Source organism: Polypterus senegalus, chromosome 2 (genome assembly GCF_016835505.1).
Source record: "Polypterus senegalus isolate Bchr_013 chromosome 2, ASM1683550v1, whole genome shotgun sequence".
Lineage (NCBI taxonomy): Eukaryota > Metazoa > Chordata > Cladistia > Polypteriformes > Polypteridae > Polypterus > Polypterus senegalus.
Window position 1 is genome coordinate 185,874,285 of NC_053155.1, and position 12,433 is coordinate 185,886,717.

A 12,433-nucleotide genomic window follows, 5' to 3' on the forward strand; every position below is an offset into this window, starting at 1 on the left:
GGAATTAAAATCTTTGATTACATGGTGCTTATATTGGTTACTTATTCGCAGTTTATTCTTCAGCCTTGTTAAGATCACTGTTACCTTTTGCATTTTTTTTAAATATAGATACTGATTTTATGCTGGTATTGGTCATCTTATAATAACAGATATTTTTCAAATGCTAATTATTGGATAATACTCAAAAAAAAAAAAATACTTTCAAAAACCCTCCACCACTAGCATACATCAATAAATGCCATTTTCACTGCCATCTATAAAAGTTACTGAGCCCCAGTAAGCCTCCACTTTAAACTTCATTGTAAAGTGCTCTTTAAAAGCACATATTTAGTGTAGTCTACTAACACATGTCTAGATTGTTCTAAGGTTGTAATGTTCTAATGTCATTGCATCCTATTATCGCTATTATTTTTGAATATGATTCATTACTATAAAAATATTTAATAGAAATCTAAAAAAAAAATTAAGTGACATGATTTTACTTAGTCCAGTTCTGACCAAACAACCTGAGATGGTTTTGTTAGGAGGCATGGCCGAAAGATTCAAAAGAGGCGTAATTCTGGGAGGAATTGGGGTGGGACAGCACGCGTGTGCACAAGTTTACTTTTCACGCTGACGGGATTTATGGAGAGGAAGAACACGGAAGTTGGAATACGCACAGATTCCTGCATCTGGATTTTTCTGTGCGTAAGCACATTTCGGCTTTTGTGCTTACGTCATGTTATAGTGCAAATTCTATTTACGGCGTTATGCATGAGGCCCCAGTTATTTTTCCCTGACTTTTGAAGCAAGTAAATCTTGGGCACTGATCTGCCCAGCTGTTTAATTCTGAGTCTTTCTTCATAAGGAAGACTATCAAATGGCTTTGCCAAAATCAGGTCAACAATAATAACTCCGTCTGCCATTATGCAGCTAGCTAGCTGGCTGGCTGGCTGGCTAGTCCCACCCACCAAACAACTTAGTTTGAAATAACCTAACAAACTTTACTAAAATGAAACAAGGAGCAAACTCAAGAAAGCTAATATTATGTTTTATGTTACAATAGGATACGTACAAATGAAAATGGTGTGCTATATCGTTAGCAAATAACAGACTATAAGCTGCCGCTTATCTCACGACTTCACTTACCAAACATCCGCATGGGACTGAACTTGAAATGCTCAGCTGCCAAAATGCTGTCAATCAAAAAAGAGGTCCAGCCACCTTGACAGTTCCTCCAATCATCATGCAGCAGCCCAGCATCCTGACCAGCCCACTGCCCCATTTACTTCCAAAGACGCTGAGCTTTCCTGGAAATGACGTTTTGAAGCATTTGTCCAATAATCATCTAGCTTTGCTGCACTGAAAACAAACTATTTTCTTAAATGCCTTTGAAGTCATGGGAAGCTGCACTTCAATGGTTTTTAATGGATCATGCTACTATGGGAATGTATAAGAAAAAAATCACATTAGACGACCCGCAAGAAATTATTGCTGATTCTGAATGAACTAGCTATGAAGTTGAACACGTTCTAGTATGCACTTTGTTATAGCTATGTAAATACAACTGTACAAACTTGACAATTTTTGGTGACATTTTAGAGGAGGCGGAGCTTCCCTTGTAGTCTTAGAGCAGTCGCCTCTGGTTCTCTTCATCGGACAAACTATGCCAGAACGCTAGTTCTGCCAGTTCCTTGATACCGGCAGTAGAAGCTGAAGATTTGCACTCTCCAAGTGTTGTGGAGCTTTAATTTTCTTTTCTGCTTTCTCTGCATCTTCAGGATTGCAATCATCAAAATTGTCATCACAATTAACAAAGTGAGGATTGCAGTACCAGAGCATGTCTGGCAGCTCAAAACAATGTCATGTAACAGGAAATGGGTAAGTTGAACTTTTTTTTTTTTTACTAGAGATCTTTATTCTAAATACTAAATGACAGGCAGACATACCGAATTTGTGCACATAAAAGCTTGCAGACAAGACTAAACACCCTTCTTCTTGTGGGAATGTCACCAATTTTGTTAGATTTCTATTGCAATTTGTTCCATAAATATTTCATAAAGTAATTGAAGAAAAAAATGAGAAAAATCAAAGGCCAGGAAATTTATTGTACATAGGCCAAAAAGATTACAAAGAACAAAAAGGATACAAATAATTCTACTGCAGTTTTGCTACATGTTATTAACTTAGGGCTCATGCTAGGTCACAGTTTGCAGATTTAGTGTCTGCTAGTTAGAAACCCCTTTTTATCACAGCTTTAATTTTGGATTATACTGTGACTGTGTGTCTGGCTGGCTGTTAAACAGAAGGATATTCTGAGTGGGGTCTCCTTGTGTACTTCATGTTTCCGTTGTTTATCTCAGGATGACTCCTGTTACCTCACACTATCCCAACTCACTCTTGTTGCAGTAGATTGACCTAGTGCGGGTGGGTATGTGGATGAATGCCTGCTGCCATGGACTGCCATCCCGTACTACAAGGATAAGTTCAAACATCCTAAATCTGCAGGACAGATAAAACAGCCTCCCAAAAATGGATGGATGGAAACCTGTTGGTCAATCCTGGAAGAAACTATTACTGACTGTTGTTATCTGTTGCCCTCTAGTGGTAGTGAAACACTGAAAATAAATAAAAGGATATTTTCATGATACACAAGGGCAATACCGCAAATTAGATTACAACAAAAATGTTCAGTTTCATTTACCCAGACACACAGTGGATTCAGAAAGTATTCGGGCCGCTTCACTTTCTGTACAGTTTGCGTTGTAAATTAAATCTTACAAGGATAAATCTGCCATTTTTGCCAATCAACCCACATTCAGTAACCCATAATGAAAAATTGAAAACATGTTTTCAGAAACAACTACAAATTATTTAACCTCAAAAACCACAGGTTTACAGTTTCTCTCTCTCTCTTGCAGGACATTTTTGTATAGTTAAGTATCTTTGAATTTTACAAACGTGAGCTCCATTTTGGGCCTAACTGGGTCTTGAAAGGCACCTACTGAGTTTGTGACTGGACTGCCTAGGGTAGGCCATTTTTAGGCAGACCAGTTAAATCCTGGCTCTGAGTTTTCATGTCTTTTGGAGGTCAGCTCCTCTTTTTGACAATACTGTGTTGTGGATATGATGGCAACAAGGTGTATGATACCAGCCACATTTTACATGGCAGCATGTCACCACTTCATGGGGCCCTCCAACTCACCATTCTCAGAATTCTAACATAGTAAAATGTATTACTATTATTTTAACGCAATGTCTAAATTAATAAGATTCACAGGGAGAATTCAATAAACACAAATCTTTTATTTTAATTTTGTGAAAAACACATCATATAAACCACACAATAAATAAATTTGTGGAGAAAACATAAAAAATAGTAATTAAAATGTCCGGTGCACATGGTAATAAACTAAATATAAATTACACATTGTAATATTTAAAAACATAAATAAAAAGTACACATAATAGAAATGAAAAAAATTTAAAATCTCTCATTAGGGTATTACTGTAACTTTCAAAATCACTGAGTGCAGCAGCCTTTGGCTTCAGCAATTGCTGTCACTACATTCTCCTGGTCCACAGACCTTTGAACATTGCGCTTTACTGAAATTACATTTCAAGCTGAAAGCCCCTCCTAGCGCATGGTAGATCTCAAGGAAGGTTTATTTAGAGATGAAAAACGTCTCTCATTAGAAGCAACAATGACAGCTGCTGCTGTAAAACACTCTGTTCACTTGTTCAGGGTGTGTGTGGTGCTTGTGTGTTTCTGCTTCTACTCCAACAGCCCTGTCCGGCAATTCAGTTCCATACCCCTTCCAACTAAGGATGCCCTAGGCACACATAATCACTACTTATCACTGTCCTGCTTCTTCTTTGCTTCCTCTTCATGATTTATGAAAATGGTGCATCTACATCTACCATTACTAAAAACGTAATGTTCATCATATACACTCGCAATGAAGACTGGGTTCCCCTGCTTAGGGTGGGTTTTGACTGTTTTGTTGTATTGTGTCAACGCTATTCTTAAAGGAGGGGTTTCCACAGCTTTGACGTTATCTATGTAAATGGATGTCCTTGGGAGTCCCAGGCCATTGCCTGTCCCGTCACTACACTTCTGCACAGCCTAACTATATAATGGAAATGTGAACTTTCTAATCAGGAGAAATGGAGTATTAGTGAGGGATTTATACAACCAAAGAACAATCACTCTAAAGTTCAAGCCATTTAACATTACAAGTTGTCAGAATTGTCTTGCTATTTGCAGAATTAACCACTAAAAGAGTGTATGTTTTCCAAATTATTTCTCTGTAAAATAACTGGATTATTTAAACTTGTTATCTGCTTTGATTGATACAAGTAGATAAGTGTCAACAACTAATATTATGGCTCCAAATTACATCTCTTAATGACAACATTCAGTATAAAGCAAAAAATAAATGGTCGCAGCATGGCGTCCCTAAGGACTCTGTCTTCAAAATGAGAAGGAAGTGCTAAATATGAAGGAATCCAACGAACAACATTTCTTGATGGATCAGTTGAAAACCACACTTAAGTCGAAAATCTTAATGAATGCAGCATTTATTTCATCAGAATATATAACAATCTCTCTGTGCTCTCCGGAAGTGTAGTTACTCATAAATGTTATGCTTTGTTTAAGACAGGCCTAAAGCTGTAAGATTTCAAAAGTATCAGAAAAATGTGTAAAAAATGGTATGTCTGCAACCTGGCCTACAGTTCTTAACTTGTCTTTGCTTGTAAGCTGAGCTCCAATAGCCTCATAACATACAGTAGGTGCGATTCTCTCAGAATATCAATAAATCTTCCAAAGCTGCCCTTATTTAGTTATAGTAGCTGATGATGGTGAGGAAATATAAAGTAATTCATTAAACAAGAGAAGTGGATTTTTCATAGTTAGCTATTAAATCTATATTATAAATGGTAAAGTGGGTAGGTTGTCCCACAATTAGAAGGAACCCCACAAAATCAACTTTGTTAAGGGTGTCAGTGTTTACGTGTGTGAATGTTAAAGTCATGTAATAAAATAACTTCTTGTATAATACGCTACTGTGGCTTTCCGTTTGTCTGTCCAGGATTTTAAATCACCTGTAGCTTGCAAACCGTTTGACCTATTGACCTGAAATGTGGTTCACATACAGTGCATCTGGAAAGTATTCACAGTGCATCACTTTTTCCACATTTTGTTATGTTACAGCCTTATTCCAAAATGGATTAAATTCATTTTTTTCCTCAGAATTCTACACATAACACCCCATAATGACAACATAAAAAAAGTTTACTTGCCAAGATATCAAAGGAGTGGCTTCAGGACAACTCTGTGAATGTCCTTGAGTGGCCCAGCCAGACCCCAGACTTGAATCCGATTGAACATCTCTGGAGAGATCTTAAAATGGCTGTGCACCGACGCTTCCCATCCAACCTGATGGAACTTGAGAGGTGCTGCAAAGAGGAATGGGCGAAACTGGCCAAGGATAGGTGTGCCAAGCTTGTAGCATCATATTCAAAAAAGACTTGAGGCTGTAATTGCTGCCAAAGGTGCATCGACAAAGTATTGAGCAAAGGCTGTGAATACTTATGTACATGTGATTTCTCAGTTTTTTTATTTTTGATAAATTTGCAAAAACCTCAAGTTAACTTTTTCACGTCATTATGGGGTGTTGTGTGTAGAATTCTGAGGAAAAAAAATGAATTTAATCCATTTTGGAATAAGGCTGTAACATAACAAAATGTGGAAAAAGTGATGCATTGTGAATACTTTTTGGATGCACTTTATACTATGTGATGTCTACTATCCGCTTTTGGGGTGATGATTGACTTCCAAGGTTATTCCACTTTCTACTTTTATTTTATTTTATTGTAGAATCAACTCTCAGCAGCACGCACCAGGGAGGCTGTGCAGCGCTTGCATATAGGAGCCGTTGTCAGCAATGAGCCTTAATAGAGACCCAGCTTAAACAACAGCAAAAAGTATCAAAATGAAACTTAATGAAACTACTCATGTTATATAATCCAAATGCTTGGTATCCAGTAGTATGCTTACCATATCCCAAACACATTCTTTCTTGCGCATTTATTTTGATTGATTACTTGGACCATAGCTACAGGGCCTCTGAGTTTCAGCCACCTTCACTGTCACTTCCCCTACCTCTTCATATCTTAAATCATTCTTGAGACAGATTGAAGACTTAAGTACCATCTTAAGTAAAAAATTAAGAAAAATGTACTAAGTAATTGCAACACAAACACTGACTTAATCAGTTTTAACACAAAAAGATGCAAATGAAAGAAGAGAAGAAGTGGGCTGCTATGGTGGAGAAATGAAGAGCTGCTCAGGAAGCAGCAAGTGCATCAACCTCTGAGCGAACAAATGCTAAACGTACAGAGAAAGAAAGAGGATGAAAACTATGAATGCTCAAGTTAAGTGTATTTACTGCACATTATCGTACAGTGTGCCGTTACTGCTTATACTATATTATATAATATCCCGCTGTTACTTTCTAGCTAATTTTATAAACTCCATTTTATTTTGTCAAGAGTTAAATATTGAGACATTGCCAAAACCTATCACTGCATAACATAACCCTTATAAAACAGGTGTAGCCTTCACTGGGATTTTATCTTCCATTGTGATTGTTTAGTTATTATTTGAATAATTCTTGCTGCTGTCTATCATGTTAGGTGATGTGGGGCTTGTTTGCTGTAGTAGGTTCTGGATTTAATTGGATAATGGAACAGCCACACACAGTAACCGACTTGTTTTCGCTTAGACAGAACCTACAAATTACATCCTAGAGGCACAAACCCAAAAAACAAAGTTGTGAGCTAAGCCTCAGGGTAGCAATGAGCACAAATGATGGTTCTGTCACATCTCTCAGCTAAATGAGACCACCAGACATTATCCTGTAGGGTGCTTTTAATAGTGATGCAGGCACTCTACATAAAACTGAAGCAAACGTCATGCAGAAAAGTGCAATTAACGTGGATTAAAATAACATCTGCTCTTTTAGAGATGCAGAGCAGTAGGATCCTCAAGCAAGGTCACAACCGTAACAAAAGGAAACCAATTCATAGAACAAACATTTAAACATCCTCTTTCCTTTTAGGAGAAAAATACATCACTACAGGAAACATGCCATTGTGTTACTTTGCCGCATTTTTTAGTGAACGGCATTATAGCACTTGCATATTTATAAAAGTAATTTAGTTACTATAGAAAATATAGAACACTGAACCACTTAAAAGATAGTTGATAAATAAAGATAATTGATTTCTAAGCATATCCAAACGGCATATCAATTGAGGTGAAGCATTTGTGGAGGCAGGAGTCAGGAAAATGCAATTAAGCTCCTTTTGTTGTAGGCTTCAGTAGTTAAATCTTTTCTCAATAATATTTAAACAAATGCCATGATTTATGGAATCCTTACTTTATTGACCTTGCAACCAATTAAGAGTCTTTAATTTTAGTCAAGGAATTTGATTGTCATTGGGCCATTCAGAATGTTATTAGCTAGATATGTGTTGATAAGCTAGGAACATGAAGAGAGACACAGTTGGGACTGGAGCCTTAACATTTTAATGCAGTTTAGAAAGGGCATCAAAGCCTTAAGACAACCTGGCAAAGAATCCACTAGAGGAACCTGACTGCCTTCCTCTAGTGTTGTTGTGCTCCATAATTATGTAGGACACCACTTTGAGAGTGGAACGTTTCCAATGGATCCTAAAGGATAGTCAACTTATTACTTAATAGGGTTGGATAATCCACTATTAATAATTAGTGCTCAGGCAGGGAAGCTGTACGAAGAACACTGGAAGTGGCAGTTTGTCAGGTAGTTTAAAAAGGAAGGATGTTGTAACACATTAAGGCAGGAGTTCTCCCAATCCAAATGTTAGTGGCAAGGGTGTCCCTCTGTGGTATAGAAGGTCCTATACTATTAAATGAAAGGGACAGACAACCTGCTGTGTACTCCTGTCTCAGAAGTTGTCCCTGGCCTTGGGCTTACAAGCTCCTTTCAGGAAGTCAACAGCTCAGCTTGGAGTTCGGACCTTGCAGAGAACATGCAAACTCAACAATGGCAAGGACTGGGTACGGGATTCAAACTGAGGATGCCACATCCATGAGGCAGCAAAGATAATCACTATGCCACCCTCTGCTCAGACTAGACCACTATAAACAGACTACTTTATAGTAATTGTGTAGAAAACTGTGAGGGGTCTTTGCAATTATAGGCAATGTTAACAGTGTTTTGTGGCTTTTTGGAGCTAATGAAGCACTATATGCTGGATGTTGAGCAAAGCAAAAGTTCATTCAGGATGCTGTGACAAAGCTCATGCAAATTTGTAAATTCATATTACAGAACTAAAAAAAATACTAAAATATACTTGAATAAAAATAAAAACTGTTTGCTGAGTAGACTAGTATCAAACAAGAGCAATACCGGAATGTTTGCAAGACGCCATATGATGATATAAATATGGTCATGATGTCTTCAATTAAATACTGCCCATTTGTTGTAATTACTAGTTTGATTGAAGATGGAAGAATCCAGAAGCTTCAAAGTAAGGTCCAAACTCAATCACTGTGCTGAACTTGATAAACACTCTACATATTTTACATTGCTTCAGTACGTTAAATATTATGAAAAGCACTCAGAATTTTAGAATATTCAGTAATCTGGACATCACATTCAACTAAGCTAAATAAAAGAGATAGCTGGTATTGTGGCATAAAGTAACTAATTCTTCACATTAATTACAATAACTACTGACACAAAATGCCTTCTGGTTGCATCCTTTAGGAAAAAAAGTCCTTATGTTAGGCTCATACCACATGCATATGGACATATGTTGCTACCAACCCAAAGGCAAAGGGACAGAAAGCTCCAGGACATGTAGAAGATTTGCCAGGCTAATAACAGAAAATCTCTGACTCAGAGCTGAAAGCACAGAGTGTTCATAGTTTGCACACTGCAAGAATTTGGGCACTTGGGAGTGAGATATGAGAAACACAGTTTCAATAGAGGAGTGAGTGGCAATCTGGCTTGACACATTTATGCACTGACAGCAATCATAACTTTTGCTCTGAACACGGGAAACTTTCAGTCTGTATCGATAAGTATAATAATGGCTACGTGGCCCTTGTACTTTTTCTTGTTGCAGAGTTCAAGGCATCTCCACTAACTGGAAGCTTTGCAGTTAATCTGTTACATGACAAATTGCTCAAGACAAATTTCTAATGCATAATTTTTAGACAAAATGTCAATTGTATTGGTGAACTACAGGGTTCGACTATTATTGTAGAAGTAGCAATGCTGGGAGGCCACGAGCCTATTCTGGATGACCCCAGCTAGCAAAAAATGGCTGCCACTAGCTCACAGTCTGGTGAACCATGAGGTTAAATGTAGGGAATCCATTCTCGGATGGGTTTATCCATTCCCGGGAATTTGGGAATCCTGCATGTCATTCCCGGGAATCCCGGGCTTCCCGGGATGACACAGTGCACGGGCATCTCACATGTGAACGGTTTTAGAACGACCGACACTTATTTTTAATAAAACTACTGCCGTATGTTGACACTAATAAAAGACTAACCTTATCTACAAGCAGTTCATGCTGTCATATAAGTACATGTTATCTAGTTCAGGGGTGCCCAATGCGCCGATCGACCGGTAGATCGCAAAGGTAGTGCAGGTACATTTGTTGCATTAAAAAAAAAATTTTTTTAATCGTTAGTTTATCATATATCCTCCCTATGGCATTTGCCACTTGATTAACATACAGGGCAGCCAGTCTGAGATCTCCTTTCTTCTAAGACACTGGTCACCCTGCACGCACGATCAAACGTGCGAGCTACTGCAAAACTCCAGCTGTGATCTAAAGAAGGGATTTTAAAAAAAATTATTTGGGGAGGGTATGGGCTTTATGTGTAATTAGAAGAGGATTTTTTTTTCTCACAATGTCACAATCGAAGTGCGTTTGTCTGATCTGTCAATCTATCATTGTTATTCCAAAGAAGGAACATGTGGAAAGGCATTTTCGAACTGTTCATAAAAACTACGAAACTGACTTCCTTCCGAAAAGCGATCTGAGAAAGAGAAAAGAGAGGGAACTAAAATTGCAGTTAATTGGACAGCCGTCATTTTTCACTCAGCTGAATTCAAAAGCTCCTTGACTGCATTATTCGGCTGTACTTATTTATGTGAGTCAGCCTTTTCCCACATGAAGATTATTAAATCCAAATACTGTAGTGACCATAAATGTATTGAATTGTTATTGTGCCATAAAGGTTATTCAGTTATGCAAGTATATATATATATATATATACATACACTTTTTAATGTAGGTAGTGTGAAGGATGGCCGGCCGTTTATCCCGGCCAATACCCCCAAGCTGCCAGATGGAGCCCTCCTTGTAGCATAGAGGTTCCCAGAAGACCAGCAGGGCATCATGGACAATGTGGTTTTTATGCACAGCCCTGTTGGATGCCATAGGGACCACAAGAGGGAGCTGCAGGGAGGACCGAGGACTTCTTCGTGCCCTATGACCCGGAAGTTCGTCATAGGAAGAGCGATGGGCTTCCGGGGTGAAGAAAAGAACTTTTACCTGACCCGGAAGTGATTGAGAATCACATGGACTGGGGATTGGGAACACTTCCGGGTCAGGGAATATAAAAGGACTGTGGGAGCTCCCAGACGGCGAGCTGAGCTGGGTGGAAGGGTGGCAACGCGTCTGGGAGCTGGAGGATTGATTTATTGTTTAGTATTTGTGATTGATTTATGAGTATAGTGGTGGAGAGTGTGCTTTGAGCACTGTGGCAACAAAATAAAGTCAACTGTTGGACTTTTACCTGGTGTCTAGAGTCGTGGAAAGGGGTTCAAGGGAGCGAGAGCGCCCCCTATCTACCACAGCAGATTATTTCGACCTGGTTATTTTAAAAGTAGCTCGCAACCCGAAAAACTGTGGGCACCCGATCTAGTTAGTTGCGGTAATAGGAGCGTAGAAAGCATAACTTGTCCAGTGTGCGGTCGTCCAGGCGAAAGAATACTTCGTGCAGAGTACGCCAGCTGCTGAAAAAGCACGCTTTGCCTCCACTGAAGTAGGCAGCACAGTCATCAGATACAGATACACTTGTTCTAAACAACGCCTGCGCTTGCTGTTGCTGTGAAACACCGCCATTTCAGCTGTTACTGATGCATCCAGTTTCTTGTCATCATTCTGTGATGGCAAGTTTCTTGGCACAGATAATCAGGATGCAACAGACTGACGCACTGCAATTTCAAGTTGCTGTTCAAAGCTGTTGTCTGACAGACGTCAATGAAGTCTTCAGTTTTCAACTATAACTCTGTTATTTCTTGATCGATTTTTACACGCTATACATGCGAACTTGGCCCTTCCTGGTTTCCCGGGAATTACAGCAATTTCATTCCCAGGAATTTGGGAAAGAAAAATGTCCGGGAATCCCGGGCTCCCGTTTACCGTTAGTTAGATGGGCAAAAGGCTTTGACTGTCTTACAAGAGGAAGTAGAAACGAATGAGAGGTTAGAGGGAAAGATATTGGGGTGAAGGTAAGAGGCAATCTGAGCTCTAAGTAAGTTAGTATACTTGTAACATGGAATGTTATAATTATTGTTTTGTCCTGCTCTGCTTTATGCACTCAAATACTGTCTCCTCCTTTTGTTAATACATGTGAATATGAATAGCACAGCTATATTAATGTATAAAAGGCAGATGACCCTTTTCACATGTATTTTAACTGTCTTAAAATAAATGTAAACAAACTTGCAGTAAAAGTAAGAAATCAACACTGTAAACCATTTAGATTAACTTATACTTTTATATATGATTGCTACAAAGAACAGCTTGAATACACTTACATCGACACCCATAATGGAGTCATTCCAAGATGTTTCAAGTTAACCACCCTTCAAGGAGTCTGCCTAACCCATTCTGTCTAAATCAACATAAAACTTACCCGTAAGCCATGAAAGCGAGGGTTGCTGTAGAAAAGTTTCATTTGTTCAGGTGGCAATGGTCCAAGTACTTTTTGGATCGTGTATAGCTGGTCGATTTCACTCTCACCTGGGAAAAGTGGTTGCCCATCACTGAGCTCTCCCAGGATGCATCCTACAGACCACATGTCCACAGCTTTGCCATAAGGAGCTCTATAGTAAGAGACAAACACAAAAATATGAAAGAAAACAAAATTATTAAAAAGAATAGTCCACATAAAAATGTTTACATCTGCTACTCATCCCACTTTGTTTGCAGTGTTTATTCTCAGGTTTCAGTGGAGAATGCAGATAACAAAAATACTGAAGCAATGAGCTTTAATAGACACCCAGCTTGAACAACAGCAAAAAGTATCAAAATGAAACTTAATGAAACTACTCATGTTATATAATCCAAATGTTTGGTATCCAGTAGTACGGTTACCATG

The 12,433-nt window shown here is 38.6% G+C and overlaps 1 protein-coding gene across 3 annotated transcripts in view; it reads right to left on the reverse strand.

Annotated features, from left to right (window-relative positions):
* cdkl5 (cyclin-dependent kinase-like 5) overlaps positions 1–12,433 on the reverse strand; it is a 496,892-nt gene that overhangs the window by 59,838 nt on the left and 424,621 nt on the right. For all 3 annotated transcript variants that reach the window (XM_039745025.1, XM_039745022.1, XM_039745024.1), the window contains one exon: positions 11,969–12,158. In XM_039745025.1, the coding sequence (XP_039600959.1) occupies positions 11,969–12,158 (190 nt within the window). The remainder of the gene's footprint in view (positions 1–11,968; positions 12,159–12,433) is intronic.